This window comes from Dermacentor silvarum, chromosome 4 (genome assembly GCF_013339745.2).
Source record: "Dermacentor silvarum isolate Dsil-2018 chromosome 4, BIME_Dsil_1.4, whole genome shotgun sequence".
Taxonomy (NCBI): domain Eukaryota; kingdom Metazoa; phylum Arthropoda; class Arachnida; order Ixodida; family Ixodidae; genus Dermacentor; species Dermacentor silvarum.
Genome location: NC_051157.2, coordinates 80490313 through 80509404, shown reverse-complemented (window position 1 = coordinate 80509404; position 19092 = coordinate 80490313). Strand labels below are relative to the sequence as shown.

At 43.8% G+C, this 19092-nt stretch overlaps 1 protein-coding gene across 1 annotated transcript in view; it reads left to right on the top strand.

Annotated features, from left to right (window-relative positions):
- The window catches only part of LOC119448721 (Down syndrome cell adhesion molecule homolog), a gene marked incomplete at its 5' end in the record, with an annotated part of 259262 nt that overhangs the window by 201789 nt on the left and 38381 nt on the right, over window positions 1–19092 (top strand). Inside the window, 4 exons of the mRNA XM_049666473.1 lie at window positions 2519–2589; window positions 3031–3268; window positions 4709–4807; window positions 18057–18242. Coding sequence (XP_049522430.1) covers window positions 2519–2589; window positions 3031–3268; window positions 4709–4807; window positions 18057–18242 — 594 coding nt within the window. The remainder of the gene's footprint in view (window positions 1–2518; window positions 2590–3030; window positions 3269–4708; window positions 4808–18056; window positions 18243–19092) is intronic.

The window sequence follows — 19092 nt, the reverse complement described above, 5'->3', positions numbered from 1 at the left end:
ACAAAGACCAACGCTTGTCGGTAACATTTTATATTATAGGGATGGGTCGGGAACCTTGATGTCTCACACAGAAAATTTTTCGTTGGTATAGAAAGGAATGAGTGCTCCTTAATACGACAGCATCATACAGAACACTCACCGAATCGTCTTGTAAGTGTCGACGCAAAATTAAGCGGGCTGACCCGACGGCACTTTTGTTAAAGACGCAGATGGGTCGATAATAATAATGCTATCGCAATACGGTCACTCAGGTGTAGCATTAGAGCGTGCTAGTTTTGCTTCAATGCCTGCCTCAGCTTGCTGATTGCAACTTCACAAACTTTTATTTAAGGCGTATACTATTCATTGGTGCTTGCAGAACTGTTGAAGTATGTCCTTGTGCACTTGAAAATGAGAACACTCAGTAGAGCGAACGATTTCCCCGCATCTAATCTGAATTCCTAAGTTGTAGCATAATCGAATAAAATTTCAGCTATATGAAGTGGCGCTTTCGGTATCACAGGCAATAGCGGTGTTGTGTTTGTACTGCCACTTTGAATTGAGCACGGAGCACGGTTATAATGAGAGAATGTCGATAATCAGAACGGCCTGCTTAGCTTAGGACTTCAAGCACGCCAGTTTTCTATCATTAGGGCGGCAGTGACGAACTACAAGTACGCGAGCTCACGCGCGCGCTCCTGTTATGTACCTGAGGTGTGGCAGTTGCACTTTACTGCCGCTTGATTATCATTATGGAACTTTTAACCGGAACGTTACTTGCGGAGCGCCTTTTCTTTCTCCGCTTTTCCTCAGTTAAGCCCCCCCCCCCCCACCTTTCGATTCAGCAAGTAACGTATCTACTGGTCCCTTGAAAGTTGTCAATAAAGAGACACTAATGAGAAACAGTCAGTTAAACTACGCCGACAAAAAGCCTTCTGCTAGACGAACATAGCCTTACTCCCCATAAAAGGAGCGAGAATGAAAGACATACGGCGGTGCCTTCTGAAGCTACCGAACAAGATGACGTCGTGACGTCATTGATTTTGATAGCATCTGCGCAGGTCTAGGGATTTACTGATGGGTAAAGAATAACTAAATAGCGCTGCAAGGTAACTAAAGACTCAGCTTACCCACTATTTCAAAAATTTGAATGCAGGAGCGACGAGAAACGAATATGACACATACAAGCGCCCACTCTTCTTCCTCTCGTCTGTTCTGCGCTCTAGTTTACTTTCCACCAATGAAATGCAAACTACCCCAACTATCGACCCTCGATGTTTGCAAATGTGAAAACGTTTATAGCGTCTGAATGACTCAAATACGAAATTATTGGAGGACGCTTAAGCTTCGGCTTTAAGAGTGGAACGCGATAGCGTTATCGGGACCCGTTCGGATCGCATTTTTCTTCATGAGTAGGCTTCACTGCAACCTAGAACGTGGGAAAGCCAGCTTACAAAACGAAGCTTAAACCCATCCCCTTAAAGTCGGCTTCACTTTTAAACACAAATGCTTTGCTGGGAAGGCATTTTTACAGGGGCAATATAAGCCGTCTTATATCAAAATGTGAAGGCCCTAGGACCTTTTTTTATTATTTCATTATTTGTTTGCTGTTGCACCCAGGTGCGCGCGTATCCAAAATTTAGAACGGATTGGTTTTCAACATTCCCCTCAATGTTCCCTAGAACCAAAGTAAAGCCGAACACCATTTGAATTGGAGGACGCTTAAGCTTCGCCTTTAAGAGTGGAACATGATAGCATTCAAAGATCCCTGGCTGCTTATCAGGATTTTTTCTCGTATATTCAAATTACAATACGGCGCTCCCACGTCTGTTCATTGTGGTTAAGTCGTACTTTACAATTTTGTCACATGGTATGATACTAGAATTAGCAGTAAGCACTTCTCCAGGTCCCTGCGAGAAGGCGGTAGACATTTTTGTACTTGTTTTAAGGTCTACCTTGTTGAAACATGTTAGCTTCTTGCTGCCGTTTCATCAGCTCTTGTCCCGGCATTAAATATCTAATATGTGCGTCGACAAACGGTACCTTCAACATAACAGCACACATGCATTTGATGGCGCCACGGAGAGTGAGTGAGTGAGTGAGTGAGAGAGTGTGTGTGTGTGTGTGTGTGTGTGTGTGTGTGTGTGTGTGTGTGTGTGTGTGTGTGTGTGTGTGTGTGTGTGTGTGTGTGTGTGTGTGTGTGTGTGTGTGTGTGTGTGTGTGGTGTGTGTGTGTGTGTGTGTGTGTGTGTGTGTGTGTGTGTGTGTGTGTGTGTGTGTGTGTGTGTGTGTGTGTGTGTGTGTGTGTGTGTGTGTGTGTGTGTGTGTGTGTGTGTGTGTGTGTGTGTGTGTGTGTGTGTGTGTGTGTGTGTGTGTGTGTGTGTGTGTGTGTGTGTGTGTGTGTGTGTGTGTGTGTGTGTGTGTGTGTGTGTGTGTGTGTGTGTGTGTGTGTGTGTGATAAAGCCGGTGATAAATGTGAAACAAATTTGATTTCGAATATTTTACGTTTATTTGTTGATGCAAAGAGTAATTTTTTACAGTGCCTTCAAAACCGCCTGAGGACTTGGTTGTTGTGCCAGTGACTTCCCAAACCCTGAAGGCTTCGTGGAAGGTAAATATGAAAAAAAGCAGCATGGCTGCATGCAGTGATGTTGTAATGCAATGCATAAATTTAAAAAAGGAACATGTGCGACGCACTTAAGTGAAAGGAAGTTGGAGGCAAGAATTTCATTCAGTCCTGAAAGCAAACTTCTCTTTCGCCGCACAGCGTCAAGTTACTAATGAACCATGTAGCCCATGACGAGGCTTAAGTTACTCTTGTAGAAAGCTGCGGTTATCTTGTGCATAAAAATAATAATAGAATCCCATTTGTAGAAGGACGAATACTTGGTATTCTACGGGGCTGTTTTTCAATCCCTGTACCAGTCGCCAAATGGTGTGCCATAATTCGGAAGATGTGTGTGCGTTCTACAATTGACTTAATCGTATACGAATAACTTTGTTTTTGCACTTGAAATAAAAATAACGACCGCAATGTTTATTTTCTTTTCAGCCCCCTCCGAACTTTTCGGCTCATGGACGGATCCGCGGCTATTACGTCGGCTACAAGCCAGTTGGGTCTGGCGAGTCCTTTGTCTACAAGACCATCGACGTTTTGGACGGCTTCGTGCCCGAAATCAGCATCAACAACTTGAAGCGCTCTACTAAATACAGCGTCATCGTCCAGGCGTTCAACGGGAAAGGCGCAGGGCCACCGTCCACTGAAATCACTGCTCAAACTTTTGAACATGGTGAATAGAAGGCTGAATATATTTCCGTTTTATTTTTATTTTATTAAGTGTGACTACTAAGGCATAAATTTAGAGAAAAAGTATGTATACTTTTAAAACCTATGTGCCGATTTCGTTGCCTCTCACAACGTTTTGTTCGCGCTATTGGTTAGCAGAGGCATTACACGTCATCGTGTGCCATCTAGGCAGCCATCTAATCAGCCACCCACTGTCCATAGAGTGGCGGTATGCAGAGATCGCATGGTAGTTCGCGTGAAGTACTGGATAAAAGCGAGTTGGAATGGTACTCTAGGGAAGAGGCAGCGGGAGGGTGGGTTAGCAAGTATTCGGAAGTAGGCCCTGTCATTTCGTGTTATTTGTTTATTGCTCAGTCGGAAAGACAAGTGTGTATGCATCTGCCACAAATTGGTTCCTTCCTGACAAGTTTAGTTGCAGCGGAGAATTTGGGGAGTCCTCTTTGAACGCAGTTTTTTGAACGAGGCGTTCACGGTCGGAAAATTGTCAAAGCAAAGCTGCTAAAGATAATTTGGGAATGTTCTTTTCGTAAGCGACTTGCATTTTCCCTGGTAATGCGGCATAATATTGATAATAATAATCTGCAAGTTTCCGTGGATTGTAAACATTTACTTTGAACTGAATGTCTAGGTCTCTGTAAGACAAAGAACTTAACTGCAGTAGGTTTTTATTCAACTGCCTTCCAACTGACCTGCAAGGAACGGCACTTGATGCCTCTGTGCGAAAATGAAGGCACTGTAGTCCTCTTTTTATCCTTCACAAGAAATGCTCAAAGCGCCTTGAACGATCCTTTTTAAACATTATTATCGGTTCAAAAGAGCTATCGATCTAATAGTTAAGACGGCCATCAGAATTCCTGCTAAATATTTCCTAATTAGTACAAAGACTTGTCAGCGCATTTAGAAATCTACCTATAGCCCGTCACGCGCATGAGCGAATTTACCGCATCTTTCCTTCATCTATCTATCTATCTATCTATCTATCTATCTATCTATCTATCTATCTATCTATCTATCTATCTATCTATCATCTTTATATTTCCCTGTCAGTTCCCCTAGCATTGGGCAGCCAACCAGACCCATTTATGGTTCACCTCCCTGCCTTCTATCTTTCTTTCTTCCTTGCAATCATGGTACAAATCCAGACGACTCCTCATGGAAAAAAATAAGGGAACGCTCCTCTAATTAAGGGCGCTTTCTTGAAAACATTATTCCTGCATTTTCGCATCGATCACAGCAATGCACAATATTCATATCTGTCCTCAGATCGAAAAGACTTACGCGCGTAAGCATTACGCTAAGTGCTACGAGTACATAGCTTTGAAGGATCCTAATGAGTGAGTCATCAAATGTGCTTGCTGTTTAGCAGTACAGATTACCGTTCTGCTTAACTGACATTTCTCCTCTTCAATGGACGACGATGCAGATCCACCTCTGCCGCCTGTGATCCACGTTGTGTCAACCTCGGCGAGTGCCGTCACCGTGTCGTGGGATGTGTCGGCGAAAGAAGCGAAGCCCATTACAGGTGTGTGCGTCTACTTGCTTCATGAGTGCGTTTTCTTGATTTTTACTAATTAAACACGTTGTGTGTCACTGTCCTCGCAACAGTGTACAGAGACAGTCGCTTGCAACGGCGCTAGCTCACGTTGAATACAGACCATTATCAGAACGAAACACTTCGCAATGCCGACCTCATAAGCCATCGCAACAGAGTCTGACGAAGGCATTGCTAGTTTAAATTTAAGCACAACCAACTTGCACAAGCAGCGGTTGCCTGAGTTGGTGTTTTTCGCCTCAGAAGCGACAAAAGAGCCGAAGAGTGAAGTTGCACGAAAAGGTCATTTGGTATCTATTTAGCTCCACGATGTGCGCCCCAACCATGGCGCACGCACAGCCATAAGCAGACAAATGTACATGAGTGGCACCCTCTGGATCTAAGAAACCATCGTTTTCCCGAAGGTGTTGCGTACCACGCAAGGCGCAGGTTTCTATTTACCTTCCACCGTTCATATACATACTTGCATTCGTGCGCAATTACTTATCGTAGCGCACCTAAGGTTATCAGCTAACGTACGGAATGGCCTTCTTCGCTCAGCCGCCCCCTGCTTCCTCGTTATAGACAAGTGTGTCGGGCACGGTACCAGCGCTCGCTCTACATTTCGCATTGTGCTTGATGAAAACGAAAAGCCGCTAAGTAATTGCAGTATCATTCTCAGTTATCTGAATTTTTATGGAACCAGGACGTTTATGTAAAAAGAGAGTTCTCTACCACTACTCCATATCATAGGATGCCACATCTCTGGTGACAACATGCTTATGTATGCTGGTAACAGCATGTTGTAAGCAGCAGCTTTAAAAGTGCAGACTAGCAACCAAATGCTTTATTTCCAAAAGTAGTATATATATAAAGGTTTGCGGAAGGAATACACGTAAAAATGGCGGCAGATCCCACCCCCTGTGGGAATCGATTTTATGCGAAGCAGTGTGCGGCGAGCCTACCAAATTAACGAAACCACAATGAGAGCACCAAGACGTGGGCGGCTGTTTCTTGACCTACATCACACGCATGTCATGACATTCCTGTCATGACCTGTCATTTATGTTCGTCATACATTCTTGTCATACTATGCCAAATTTGGTACATACCAAGTTCTCGAAACGACCACGAGAGCACCAAGACGTAGGCGGCTGTTTCATGACCTACATGACACGTACGTCAGGACATTCATGTCATGACCTATAATTTATGTTGGCCATACACTGGTCATACTATGCCAATTTTGGTACATACCAAGTTAACGAAACGACCATGAGAGTACCAAGAAAAAGGTGGCTAGATAGATAGATAGATAGATAGATAGATAGATAGATAGATAGATAGATAGATAGATAGATAGATAGATAGATAGATAGATAGATAGATAATAGATAGATAGATAGATAGATAGATAGATAGATAGATAGATAGATAGATAGATAGATAGATAGATAGATAGATAGATAGATAGATAGATAGATAGATAGATAGATAGGATAGATAGATAGATAGATAGATAGATAGATAGATAGATAGATAGATAGATAGATAGATAGATAGATAGATAGATAGATAGATAGATAGATAGATAGATAGATAGATAGATAGATAGATAGATAGATACTCTCAAAGTGGCAAATGTTCGCCAAGAATTGCTTCGCATTGAAAAGAAAAAGAATCTACACGACAAATAATCTATTTATTTGGTCAATAGGGGGAGAGACGCAGAACTGACGCATGCGACACCGCGTGTAAAGATTGCGAAGGCTTCCAAACTCTCGCGTGCACGCTATTCGTGGTACTTATTTACCATTTTGCATTTTTCGAAGACAGAAGTGAACTCGCACTATCTATCAATCGTTGGCCAGATGCCTTTAAGTGAAGCTGCAAGTTTCACGCAAGTGGCCATTATTGCATCTTCGCGTTTGACCTATGTAACAGCGATTGCACGTGAGCGGAATGAGCGGTTGCACGTGAGCGTAGACAACGTGCGTGCGACACTCAAGAAGACGAGCTTGCTTCTTTGAGGAAGGCTTTGTTGGGTTTTGTTCTTGACTCGCTCTTCTACACACTGCAGCCAGCTTGCTATAGGGGTGATAAATACAACTTTGACTCCAGCCATCAGCGCTACTTTCATTATGTTGTGGGGCAAGCGGTGTACGTAGGGGATAACTGCAGTCCTTGAAGCCCGCGATGGATGTTTCTGTTTCTTACCGTTTTTCATTTCATTGACTAACATTACTGCAATGCTGCGCAGTATGTTGTTCGGATAGCCAGCACGTCCTAACCGGTCAACTTTTGCTTAGAAACTGGGTTCTACAGAGTGCTCGAACGAGTGTCGTATGAGACGCTGCGCCACTGGCCACAGAGCTGTGTCTCTGGTCCGGTGGTTCTGGTCAGTAGTCCTTGATGAAGTGGTGCCCGAGGTAGCAGTTGGCTCCTGCGTACGCGTAAGGCGTGGTGGTAAGGGGAGCACCAGCCATACTGCCACAAATAACCACCTCCCAAAGCATGCTAACCGCATTTTTGATAGCCAACGGGGATTGGTTCTATTATAACATTTTGTATAAGTGCAACCGCCAGAGCAGCAACATATTTGCTACGACTCGCCGGTATATGCGGTGATTAAATCAGCTCGGACAGCCTACGCCTTTCCCCGCCAAACCTGACGCTGACCAAAATCGAGTCAAAAAACATCTGCACGCAGTTTCAGCTTGAACGCGCTATTTGCGCGCACGTGGAGGCAAATTGTGCGAACACGCATATATATACACACGGACAGAGCCGGCGGCCGGATCATTCATTATACATGGCCCAGCGCTGGCGCGCCAGTGTTGAGCGAATAAAGGAGAGGGCTTCGCCATCTAGGGGCTATATATGCCTACTGCACTGTTCACGGTCCCTCGCTTGCATTATTCATGCTAATGCACACCTGCACCACGCAACCAGCGATGAGAAGTGAGAAATGTACCGGCAAATACCACGTACAGAAAAGAAAAATAAATAAAAAACCGCACGTCAAACTTAGGCGTTTATGTTTCCCTTGAGCCGTCCGTCTACGAAGTTGTACGTTCTTGAAGACCATAAGGCGGTGCCGGGTTCTGTATGCATGTATGCCGCGAATATTATAGGCTTCGGGGTAAGGTTGGAAAGCTATGTATGAAAGATGCGGTTCCCGCACGCTATGTCGGCTCTCTATAGGCGTACGCTTGTGTGCGCGTGCATGTGGTATTTATTTTTATCGATGGAGGAAGGCGTTTTGTTAGGGTGCGTCGCTCAAGCGGGGGTCGCGTATCGCCAACAAAGCGCGACGCTGACATAGTTTGGTGACGTGGGCCTACGCTGTCCACTTGAGTCCAGGTGTTTCGTTATTCTTGTTGTTATTAGTTCATAGAATATTAAACTATAAACTTTTGAAATGCAGAAGCGCTCACTGTGAGGACAATTTATTAGGTGGCAAGGCGACAGACGAATTCACCAAGTCGAAGCGTTCTTTCTTCTTTTTTCTGTTTTCTTCTCCCATCGACTCACATATCATCTCGGAAAAAAGCTCCCTGGTAATTATTTATGTGGTACACAAAAGTTAATTTAACTCACAGATAGATTAACAAAAGGGTTAGGCGAATATTCCAAGTTTTGAATAAAATTGAATACTACTATCTTTATTCTTATGCGAAAATAAACTCTTTGGCTCTTTCGAATATTCGAAACGAAATACTTCGCAACAACTGAATGTTAAAGTCTAGTTACTGTTCTTCAACTGCCAAACAATGTATCCTAAATTATCAGAAATGACACAATGGCAAACGTTCTCGAAGCAACGTGGAAACGAAAGGGGTAATGCAAAGTTTGTCTTCGGCTTCGCGGCGGAAGGCTACATGAAAACCTGGGATTTTTGCTTGTAGTCTGTCAGTGTTTTTGGGCAGTCTAGTTATGTAGCAGGTTTATCTCTTACGCCATAACCTGTATTTTTTTTCTTGAAACACGCCTTTTTGCAAGTGGCTTCGGCATACGAGTCCTTAACCAGCTTTTTTTTTTTTTCCACAACTTGTGATCTTTTTTTCGGCAACTTTTTATTTAGCGCTTTCGGAAATCTAGTCATACAGCAGCCATATTTTCTAGGGGGACTTGTTTTCAACCAGGTTCAAGGGTTGGGGAGAGGTTATACGTGCAGTTTTTTTTTTTTGACAACTAGTCACTTTTTGTTTAAAGAGGATCCTTTTTCATGATAGTTAGCAGTCCTTTTTAGAGTAGCCAGCACAGGCGTGGTGCCTAATTATGCCGAAATAAGTATTTCTATATACTGTTAATATATGCGTCGGCGTTCAGCTATATTATATGCGGTATTCGGTTCGATATTCGACACTTATTATTTGTATTCGATTCGTATTAGCAAAGTTCATATTCACCCACCTCTAGTTAACAGTGCTTCTCCACGAAACCCATTATTGAACATAAACGTATTCACATATATTGTCTATTTTTCTCTTACTGTACTATGCCTTATACCATCCGGTTGGTATGGCATTCACCAATCTGGCACTATTTGTCAATGTTTCCGCTACGAAAGCCTACAACGCATTTGACTAGCGTAACAGAATCGCATTCTACGATAAGCCATTGAGATCTCAATGATCTGCATAAAATATTCAACCATACGTTGTTTGCATATACCCGAACAAAGCCTGGTGAGTACAGCGCGTGACGCCCACTCAACGTCTCCTAAAGATGTCATGTCACGTAGGCGTCTTCAGTCCATGAAGTTAGCTCGTGTGCGGTGACATACTATCTCGTTCAAAGGAGGACGCCGGTAGCGTTGGCGGCTTCGTCTCTTGCGAAACATGGTTAGCAGTGGCAAGGTCATCTTGCTTCAAGTACGTCACGTTAGGCAACGCTTATAGCCAATTTCCAGAACTAAGAAGAAGTGGGATGGAGAGGTGGCCGATCTGGTTAAGATTAATTTCGCCGTTGTGTATCGTCATTTCTATGCCTTAGATTTTGTTCACGCTGTACATCACGATCGAAATGAATTTATTTATAGCGGGTTCTGACTGAATGGATTCTATCTAACTTAAGTATCTCAAAATTCATGCTGGAAAACTGAGGAACCAAGCATTGGTACTGACACTGAACAGGTTGAAATATCAACGGCATGTCTTTCCGCTTCACCGGAGACACCGTGTACCGAATCACTGCTTTATTAAAAAAAGAAAAAAGAAAACTAGAAGAAGCGCAATACTTAACGTCTTCTTACAGGGTATAAGTTTGTGTTTGATCTACTGCTTCACCAACCGTGGCGGCTAAACGGCTAAGGCATCGCGCTGCTAAAACGAAATCACGCGATCAAATCCCAGTCACGGCGGCCGCACTTAAATGGGGACGGAATGCAACAATGCCCGTGTGTCGGGCGTTGGGTGCACGGTAAAGAACCCTGGCAAGTGGTCACAAAATTATCCTGAGCCACGAATACGGCGTGCCTCATAATCAGATTGTGCCTTTGGCACGTAAAAACCCCAGAATTTAATCTACTCTTTGGTGGCTCGATATAGGCTAGGCAAGCTCAAGTTTCTGCTAACGACACGGTCGCGTGCTCTCCTTTCTCGTTGGAGCGTCTGCCCTACTTCTTGAGTTGGCTCCCGTGCTGCTGTTGCGTTTTAATGATACGAACTGTGATCGCACCCCACAAACCTGGTGCACAGTATTGTATTCATGAGTGAGTCAGTGGCCACGACAGCCTTGAGAACACAAAACGCCAACACCCGCCAGCGAGATTCTCCGAAATTCCAAAAACAGGCAAAGAATAAAACAGTGTGAAACTGTTACCAAGTGAAATTGCGTATTTTTGTTTTCGTATGTCTTCTCAGTCGTGCCGCGAATTAAATCAAGTGACCCTTACATGTGCAGCGAAGGACCATTGTAAGCTTTGCATGTATGGGCGCATCCCGTCCGCTCATTGCTGGCATTATTATAATTTTTTTTCAGGATGATGAGTGCTGTAGGACAGGCCCATAGAAACCATTCAGTCATGGTTACGTATACAATGCGGTCTTTTCACTATCTTTCACTTTTTTTTTCACTTTCTTTCCCGCTATCGCACACTAATACAATAAATAAATGGAAAATGAGACATCCACCCAACCGTAGAAATTGCTACAAAGGAAATCCATACGGGTTCCTTGAAGGAAAGGCCTCGCAGTTGAAGAAAAATTCGTTTTCGTCCGGGACTCGAACCCGGGACCACGCCTTTCTGGGGCAGCCGCTCTACCATCTGAGCTAACCAGGCGGCTAGCAGATGGCAGGGCGAAGCAATTGCTTTGTAGCAATTGCTACGATTGGGAGGATGTCTCATTTTCCATTTAATTACTTCTCTCCACCTAGCGGGTTTCCGCTGAACTATTACGTCAAACACTTGCCTTTACTTCGAGTTGTCGATAGATTCGACTTCGCCCTGATATCTGCTAGCTGCTTGGTTAGCTCAGATAATAGAGCGCCTGCCCCGGAAAGGTGGTGGTGCCGGGTTCGAGTCCCGGACCAGGACGAATTTTGCTTCAACTGCGACGCTTTTCCTTCGAGGACCCCCGTATGGGTTTCCTTTGTAGCAATTGCTACGATTTGTTGGATGTCTCATTTTCCATTTAATTACTGTTTAGAACTTAAACGTTTATTTTACCTCCTCTCCACCTTGGCGGTTTCCGCTGAACTATTACGTCAAACACTAATATAATAGCTTGTATTGGCGCCAATGGGAAGCGGAAGACCATGATGTGTGTTTTCCAAGATCTGCATCTGTGGTCTTGCGGGCGTATGGGCCTGCCGCGTCTCGTAGGAACGACCGGAGTTGATAATTTTGTATACAGGGTGTCCCAGCTAAATGTAGCCAATGTTTTAAAAACGACGGAGTGTGCTAGGAGGCTCAAACTAACTAAATAGCGCTAAACGCTGTTCAACTACGCAACAAGGAGGAGGAAGAGGAACAAAATTAAAGAAAGGTAGAGAGGTCAACCAGACGCACGTCCGGTTGGCTACCCTGCAACAAAGACAAGGTTGGGTGTTCGAGCTAGTTCACGTTTGCTTTTTTAAAACAGGTGTAACAACGTGAAAATCGCCCGAAATAAATGCATTTAACAAAATAAAAAAGCGAGTTATCGTATCGTCCAGCGTATAAAAGCAACTTCGTTTTTAACTTGGAAGTTTGCCATGGTCATAAATGGTAAGAGATAGGCCTGCACTGACTACTAATGCAAAAACCGTTATCGGCTTCTTTTTCCTTTTGCTTTTCTTTCTTTTTTTTGTTTTTTTGATGCGTAAACATTCATTGGCGAGTAACCCAGCAAAAGCTGTCCATCCCGTGAGGCCGTATATCTGCAAAATAAATGTATAGTTGGTCCAGTTAACACGTGCAATTGTTATAATAATGCAATATTAGAGAAATCGCGCTAGCAAAATAAAAGAAAGGTACTTCAGACTGGGATTCGAACCATGGACTGCACCGTGGCAGGCAGATGTCTGAGCGAGCACCACACGAAAGAATGGTTACGTCGCTGTTGCCACATCAAGGTCATAAAAAATGAAAATAAAGAAGTTAACACATGTAATAGTATAATAGATTAATAGTAGAGGATTGCTAGCGCTAGCAAAAAAAAACTGGTTACGTCGACGTCGCCGTGTCAAGGTCATAACAAAAAGGAAAATAAGGAAGTTAAGACATGTAATCATTGTAATAGTGTAATAGTAGATAATTGGTAGATATGGGTAGACATGCATAAGCTAGCTAAGTAAGCAAGCAAAATTGAAGTAGCAGCCAAGCCAAAGAATGCTTCCGCTTAGTAGACAATTTTCAGAATTTCAGTAGCATTTTTTTTTCCTTCTTTTTTTCACGACTGTCGTGGACCCTTCGTTCTTTCGAAATACGAATGAGAGCGCTGCCATGCAGACGCACAATCGCGCAGTGAGGTCATTTTCTTTTCGTACTTTGCGGGCTTTCTTAAAAACACACGAAATATATATAAAAAAACATAACGTCATGAATACAACTTCATCGGGCGTTTGTGAGCGCGCTCAGCAACTTTTCAAAATTGATTTATGCCGTAAAACGAGTATTTAAATTTCCCCACAATTAAACTTCACTAATTAGCTAACTATAATTGCGCTCCAGAAAATATTTCGAAGAACTCAAGAAGACTTCATGCTAACAACATACTGTTGTTCTCGTTCATCTGAAATGTACCACTCTGTCATAAAAGTTTGGTTCTAGTTACGGCAAACATTCGGTACACTTTTAGGAGCGGAGCTGTTTAAGCCGGCCGTAACGTGTGCGGCCTGCCACTGCGTAGCCTAGCAACCACCTCACGGAGCGTCGCGCGCTAAGCTCGTGAGAGAGAAAGAGAAAATGAGAGCAAATGAGAGAGAGAGAGAGAAACAAGTTATAGCAGCACCAACGAGGCAACGCGCAGAGGTGCTGCCGACGCCATCCGCGCTTCTCCGTTTCCCCGCATTAGCGTCGAACGCTCGTGGTGTCCATGACTGCAGCAGGCGCGTCTGGCGGCGGCTCGGCCGAGCTCCCTCCAGCTGCACGGTACTGCGCAAGCGCCGTGACGTCATCCCGGCGTGCCGTCTGCTGCGCGCCGCCCGTACACTGGGCATAGCTTTCGCCCAACTTTCCCTACATGTGCTCGGGCTGAAAGTGCTTCGCCATGGCGTTCCCCCATGCCATGGAGCACGAGGAAATGCTTATACACTTCGTATAACTTAGCATCGCTTGGAATTACTTCGTATTACTTAGCATCACTTCGTATAGCCAGGACCAGCTAGGAACCGATCAGCTCTGCTGTGTCTTTAGCCTTGCGCGACTAGTGCAAGCTACCCCGGGTTTTTTTTTTTTTTTCAACTGTTGGAGAAGTGTCCTGGAAAAATAAGCACTTTTCACAATGAATTTGTGCCCTGATGGAAAGGGCAGAAGGTTCACACAAAGCGTCCCCACCATACAATTGTTTGTGTCCCCCTTGCTTCCAGAGTAGCAATGAATGGTGATTCGTAAGCGCTGTTCGTCGTTGGCTGCTACCTTGGCTAATAGCGGGGTAACTGTCACAGTTGACCACTACCGGTCATTACCAAGCACTCCAATGGAGAAGCTGTTTACTATGCCATGCTCTGCGTTTCACGAGGGTGTCATCTGTAGGACATCTAGTTAACGATGTTCAGAACGACACAGCCTCCAAAATCACCGACCATAGTTCAACTCTGCACCGAGTCTATAAGTCTCTGAGGCTGTGGGAAGAGCTGCCTGAGTAACAGAAGGACCATACAATGCCTTGGTGGTCTATTATACTCAATTATCTCGGCGACATTCTAATACTTTTATAATGTATGGCTTGATAAAAACACAGTGTTTAATAAATGAAGCCGACTTATTCCAGTAAATGCGGCACTTCTGTTTTCGACTCTCTGATGTGAAAATAACGCTTGATTTCTTCCGTAGATTTCTAGGCAAAATGAGAGGCATTACTTTTTATAGGAGTAAAGTGCCTATTAGGTTGTAAGTTATTTTATGGTGCGTTTAAGTTTTATAGTATATGCTTGCGTTATGAATGGTTTGACTCAGAAACTAACCCAGAAATGCGCAGTGCTGACGCGCCATCTCTCGGATACACGCTAAGTTGAAAGCGATTCAGGCGGGTCAATAATCTGACGTCATGGCCAGTTATTGATTCGAGGGAGTAGTTCCTAAGGCGGTAGATAGAGGTCGGTAGCTCCCTAAGTTGGACTGACATTTCGCCACCGGAAAAAAAATCATGCGCGCACAATTCCGCAAGAAGCTTTTAGAATTGTGAAAGAACATTTTTATACCGGCTTCTCATTTGAAATGAAGTTGGTTGAAATTCGAGAGTGCTTTGTTATTTTGGGTGTTATTGAATGGTTCTGTTTTTCACAACGCAGCAAAAATTTTCAATGGCGCAAGATAGAAGAAAAGTATGAAACGTGTTCATATGCCATTTGTGATCTGTGTTTCTCTGTGTTCAACTATAACCGATAATGTTAGAGAATTGTTACCATTTTGAATAGATGCAGTGTGTGTTAACTGAACTTGATTTTCTCTCAGTAAACACGCAATAACAATTGGATTCGATTATATTTGAAAATCTTAGACAATTCTTCTAATTTAAAGTTGACGTGGTGTTTATAAACTGAACTTCATATTTTCTCAATAAACGCGCAACTGCCCATTCGATTGCGCCAGATCAATCGAGAAACACATGCAAAGTGCAGCAAAATCTATGCCTCGTCTGTAGTAAGCTAGACAGTAACACTATTAAAAAAAAAGGTCTCTATTTCATAGGGAGGTAACAATGATCGCAGAAACAATATTGTTCAGTTCAGTGCAACTTTGTTCAGCGATGGGAAACTGCCAGGTCATTTTTCCTTTTTTGATTTAGTAAAAGCGCAAAAATAGTGTCTTATATATTTGCGCTCTAAATGTTAGCAATGTTATTCCTGATAACTGCACATAACGCGAAATATTTTCGTGTGTGATAAATGTTCTAAACAACCGGGTTTACATGAGCTGGCCAGTGAACTTACTGCCTCTCATTTGGCCCATTAAAATGGTAGGTCTTTACGGAGCATCATCTCCGTTTAAGTGAACTCGATTCGCTGGAAAACAATTATCCGATTATCGACTGTCGCACAGAGAGAGCTAATAGATGAATGCAAGAGATGTTTGCCGGGTAGCACGCCTAGCAACCTACTGTAGATAAAATTGATGAGAAATGAAATTATTTGCAATGTGTAAACAAAACAAACCCCCCACGCAGCATAAAAACCAAATAGAATATCTTATTGAGACCACTGTCTCTAAGGAAGGTGAAAAGCGCCTTCATTGCACGAAGCATACAAGATGCGTTAGACCATGAGTCAAATATGCTTCAGAAAGAACCGTCTTAATGTCTAAAATGAACGTACAGCCGGTCAAGTATTTAGCTCGCTCATGTAAAGGCTGTTCTTTTTTCTACTTTACAGCCTGTTACTGTTGAACGATCTTGCGAAACGGTCGAGGTTAACTCATGCTCACAAAACTCGTGAAGATCGCATAGTCATCGGTTAGGTTGTTCGTATTGTAAGGTGCTGGCGCACAGCAGGTCGGTGCTCGTGGGAGTCAGCTAAATATGGCCGCCTCTACATCAAAGCAGCGCTTCCTCTATTTTTTTACAAAAATAGAGGAGGCGCTGATCAAAGACAGTCAGGACTTGAGCTATATACGACACGTACTTACCGCATTCGTGTAAGCTCGGCCTGGGTCGGCTACGACTTGCTTTTGTAACTGCGCTTAGTTTTCTTCAATTTCTAAATGTCACGCATTTCTCAATTTTCTAAAAGTCCCGCTACCTATTTGCATTTCATTCCAAACACGCACAAAAGCGTCTATTTTATACGTAACACTTTAGGAAATCATGCGCGCATCCTAATGCTTGAATCAATAACAGGTGCTTACACGCCGCTATCACTAGAAAGCGCAGACGGTGCGTCCTCTGTAAGGACACAAGTAATTTTAACAAGGGCAATAGCAGCGTGCGCAATAATCGCATCGTTGCCTTATTTATAGCAGGGGCGATAAAAACACAATCACCACGACTACCCGCAATCACCCCACAAGTTAAATGTAATGCGTGTGCAAGTGAGCTAAATCCAAGTGTTCATCCCCATGTGCTGTAATGCGAAGGATGGAAGGCATTACGGCAAAAAATACCGGGATAAAGTGGGGATGTTGTTCGAGGACTGGGTCTTACCATGGACCCAGACTAAAGTGTAGAAACACCTAACTCATTATGGAGCTTCGCGTGCGACGCTTCCATAAAGCGCCGCCCTTAGCTCCCTTCCCCTTATCCGCTTCGCCCAAGTAGGCTGAGAGCCATTACTAAAAAAAATTTGCCGCGTATCTGCGTGCTTCGCTGCAAATGTCGTCGAAAGACGATAGTCTTCTGCCGGCCGTACTACATGAGTGCTGGTCTGATCCGCGGCCACCCGTGATGCTGTTCTCGTACCATTTCCGTCCTGGCATGAAGGTTTGTTTGAACAGATTTCATTTTACCGCATTATTTCATCAAGCGGCCATTTATGTTTTGCCCTGCCTCAGACAGCGCTTCCTTTATGTTGAATCGGCCGCATCTGGCTGGCATTGATAAAATTGAGGAGGCGCTGCAGTGAGACATGGACGCCATCTGGCAATACATCGGGAAACATGAGCTTGTGCAGAGGGTTTCCTTCCTCCATGGCAGAGGGCGCTCGTCGGCGCGCAGTCGGGGAACGTCGTTCGTCGGCGCGCATAGCATGGCATTTTCAGCGCAGCTTAAGAAACTAGGGTCTTTAGAGTTACGTATCTATGTATTTTCTATTAAAGGAACACACCTCCTAATACTTACCTAGTGATGTTGCGCCTCAGATATGCGTAATATTTACTTTGTGATCGATAACGTTCACAAGTATGAACAGCCGTACCAGTTTAAGTAGTGTGGGCGGTAAGCAAGTGGTCCAACTTTGGCCGGGTGGCTGAATCGGGTGACAGACAGACAGACAGACCAAATTTTCAGCGTTTAAGTTCCCCAAGAAAGACTATCGTCTTTAATATTTTGTTCTCTCCTGTGCTCTCTTCTCACTATACCACGTGGTCCAGTTATCCACGATGTTTTACTGTTACGTCTGAAACCAAGTAGCCCTACATATCATTCTTGTATAACGATTGTTTTCGGGGGGTGACAAACTAGTTTGTCACCAGAAAGCGTTTCTTTGCCGGTTTCTCTAAGAAAAAGGGACGCCGGAGACGTTAAGAGAATCGGACAACGCCACCAGCGTCCCGTTTTCGACGAGAAAGCGGCGAGAAAACGATGTCTGATGACGGATGCCGGGGCTGTGACGTTGACGGGACGGCGCCGTTCGACTGCTGTGTCAATCAGAAATTGCAGCACTATCGCGCAACATTGAGATAGGTACACTTTACACACATACACTTTTTCTTTCACTTTGACACTCCTAATGCGAACACATTAAAAAAATGGCCTGGTGTGTTGCTCGTAGGTAACACTCGTCCGTAAATGGTTATCAGTAAAGGTGCGTTAACAGAAGTGAAAGTGATCAGGCCACAGGATATATACGAACAGCATATTGGGAACTGCATTTCGACCCGTGAGACGCCATTCGTTTTCATTTTCTCACATTCTGGCTTCCTTCCGGTGAACCGTTGCAGGGTTCGTGCTGTACTGGAAGTCGGAGACGGGCGACTGGAGCGAACAGGGAGTGGATGGAGCGGCCACGTCGCACACGTTTCAAGACCTCAACTGTGGCACACGCTACCATTTCTACGCGGTGGCCTTCAACGATGTGGGACGCAGCGAGCCCAGCTCCAGCGTCAGTGCCACTACGTCTGGAGGAGGTGAGTCTCTCTGATTTCACCTAAAGAAGATTTTACGGAAGCACAATGTGTCTGAGCTGCGTTCGCGGCCTGCCGGACGTCTTCGAAAATCCTTTATTATAGGGCAAAAAACGCTTGTCTACAGCAAAGTTCGAAGTCATGACTTTAGTATACGAGCCACTCATTATAACCCCTCATCACAACAGTTAGTTTTTTTCTTTTTTCGTGGTTCTTATTTCAATAAGGAAACATGATGCACAAAGGAAAACTACATAAAATAGTTTGAGTACAAGGTGGCCATATCCCAGCGACACGAAAACAAGCATTATATAGAATATTACCATCATACTAAGAACAGTTAGTCCGTGCTTAAAACTCTGAGGCAAGGATCAACCAGTCATCGCAATAAACATTAAAAAAATGGAAGTGTAAAGATCTGATCAAAAGTGAATACCAATCTGGATGACAATATCCTAGGCCATTCATATATTTCCAGTGCCTTATCCCATCACAGAAATGTGCCTTTGAGAAAACCGCTGCTTCAGTATTTCTGTCTGGAATACGAGTTTTTCGCAACCTATAAAGCTCTAGGAACAAAAAGGAGATTTAATCTTTACTTCATCACGGCAGGCTGAAACCATATATTGGATACAGTAGGATGAAAGAAAGTTTTTCCCGGCCTATTTCTATATAAATCATTCCAGATTGAAATGCGAGTTTACAGCTATCATTTCATGTTTACGGTATTCGGTATCATTTCAGGAACGTTACCGAGACGCACTCAATCGGTGAAAAGAAAACGTCGTTTTTCCGAACTCACGTTTCAGCTGGCAAGTTTTTTACATTAAATTTAAAAGGGGCGTTTTTCTAG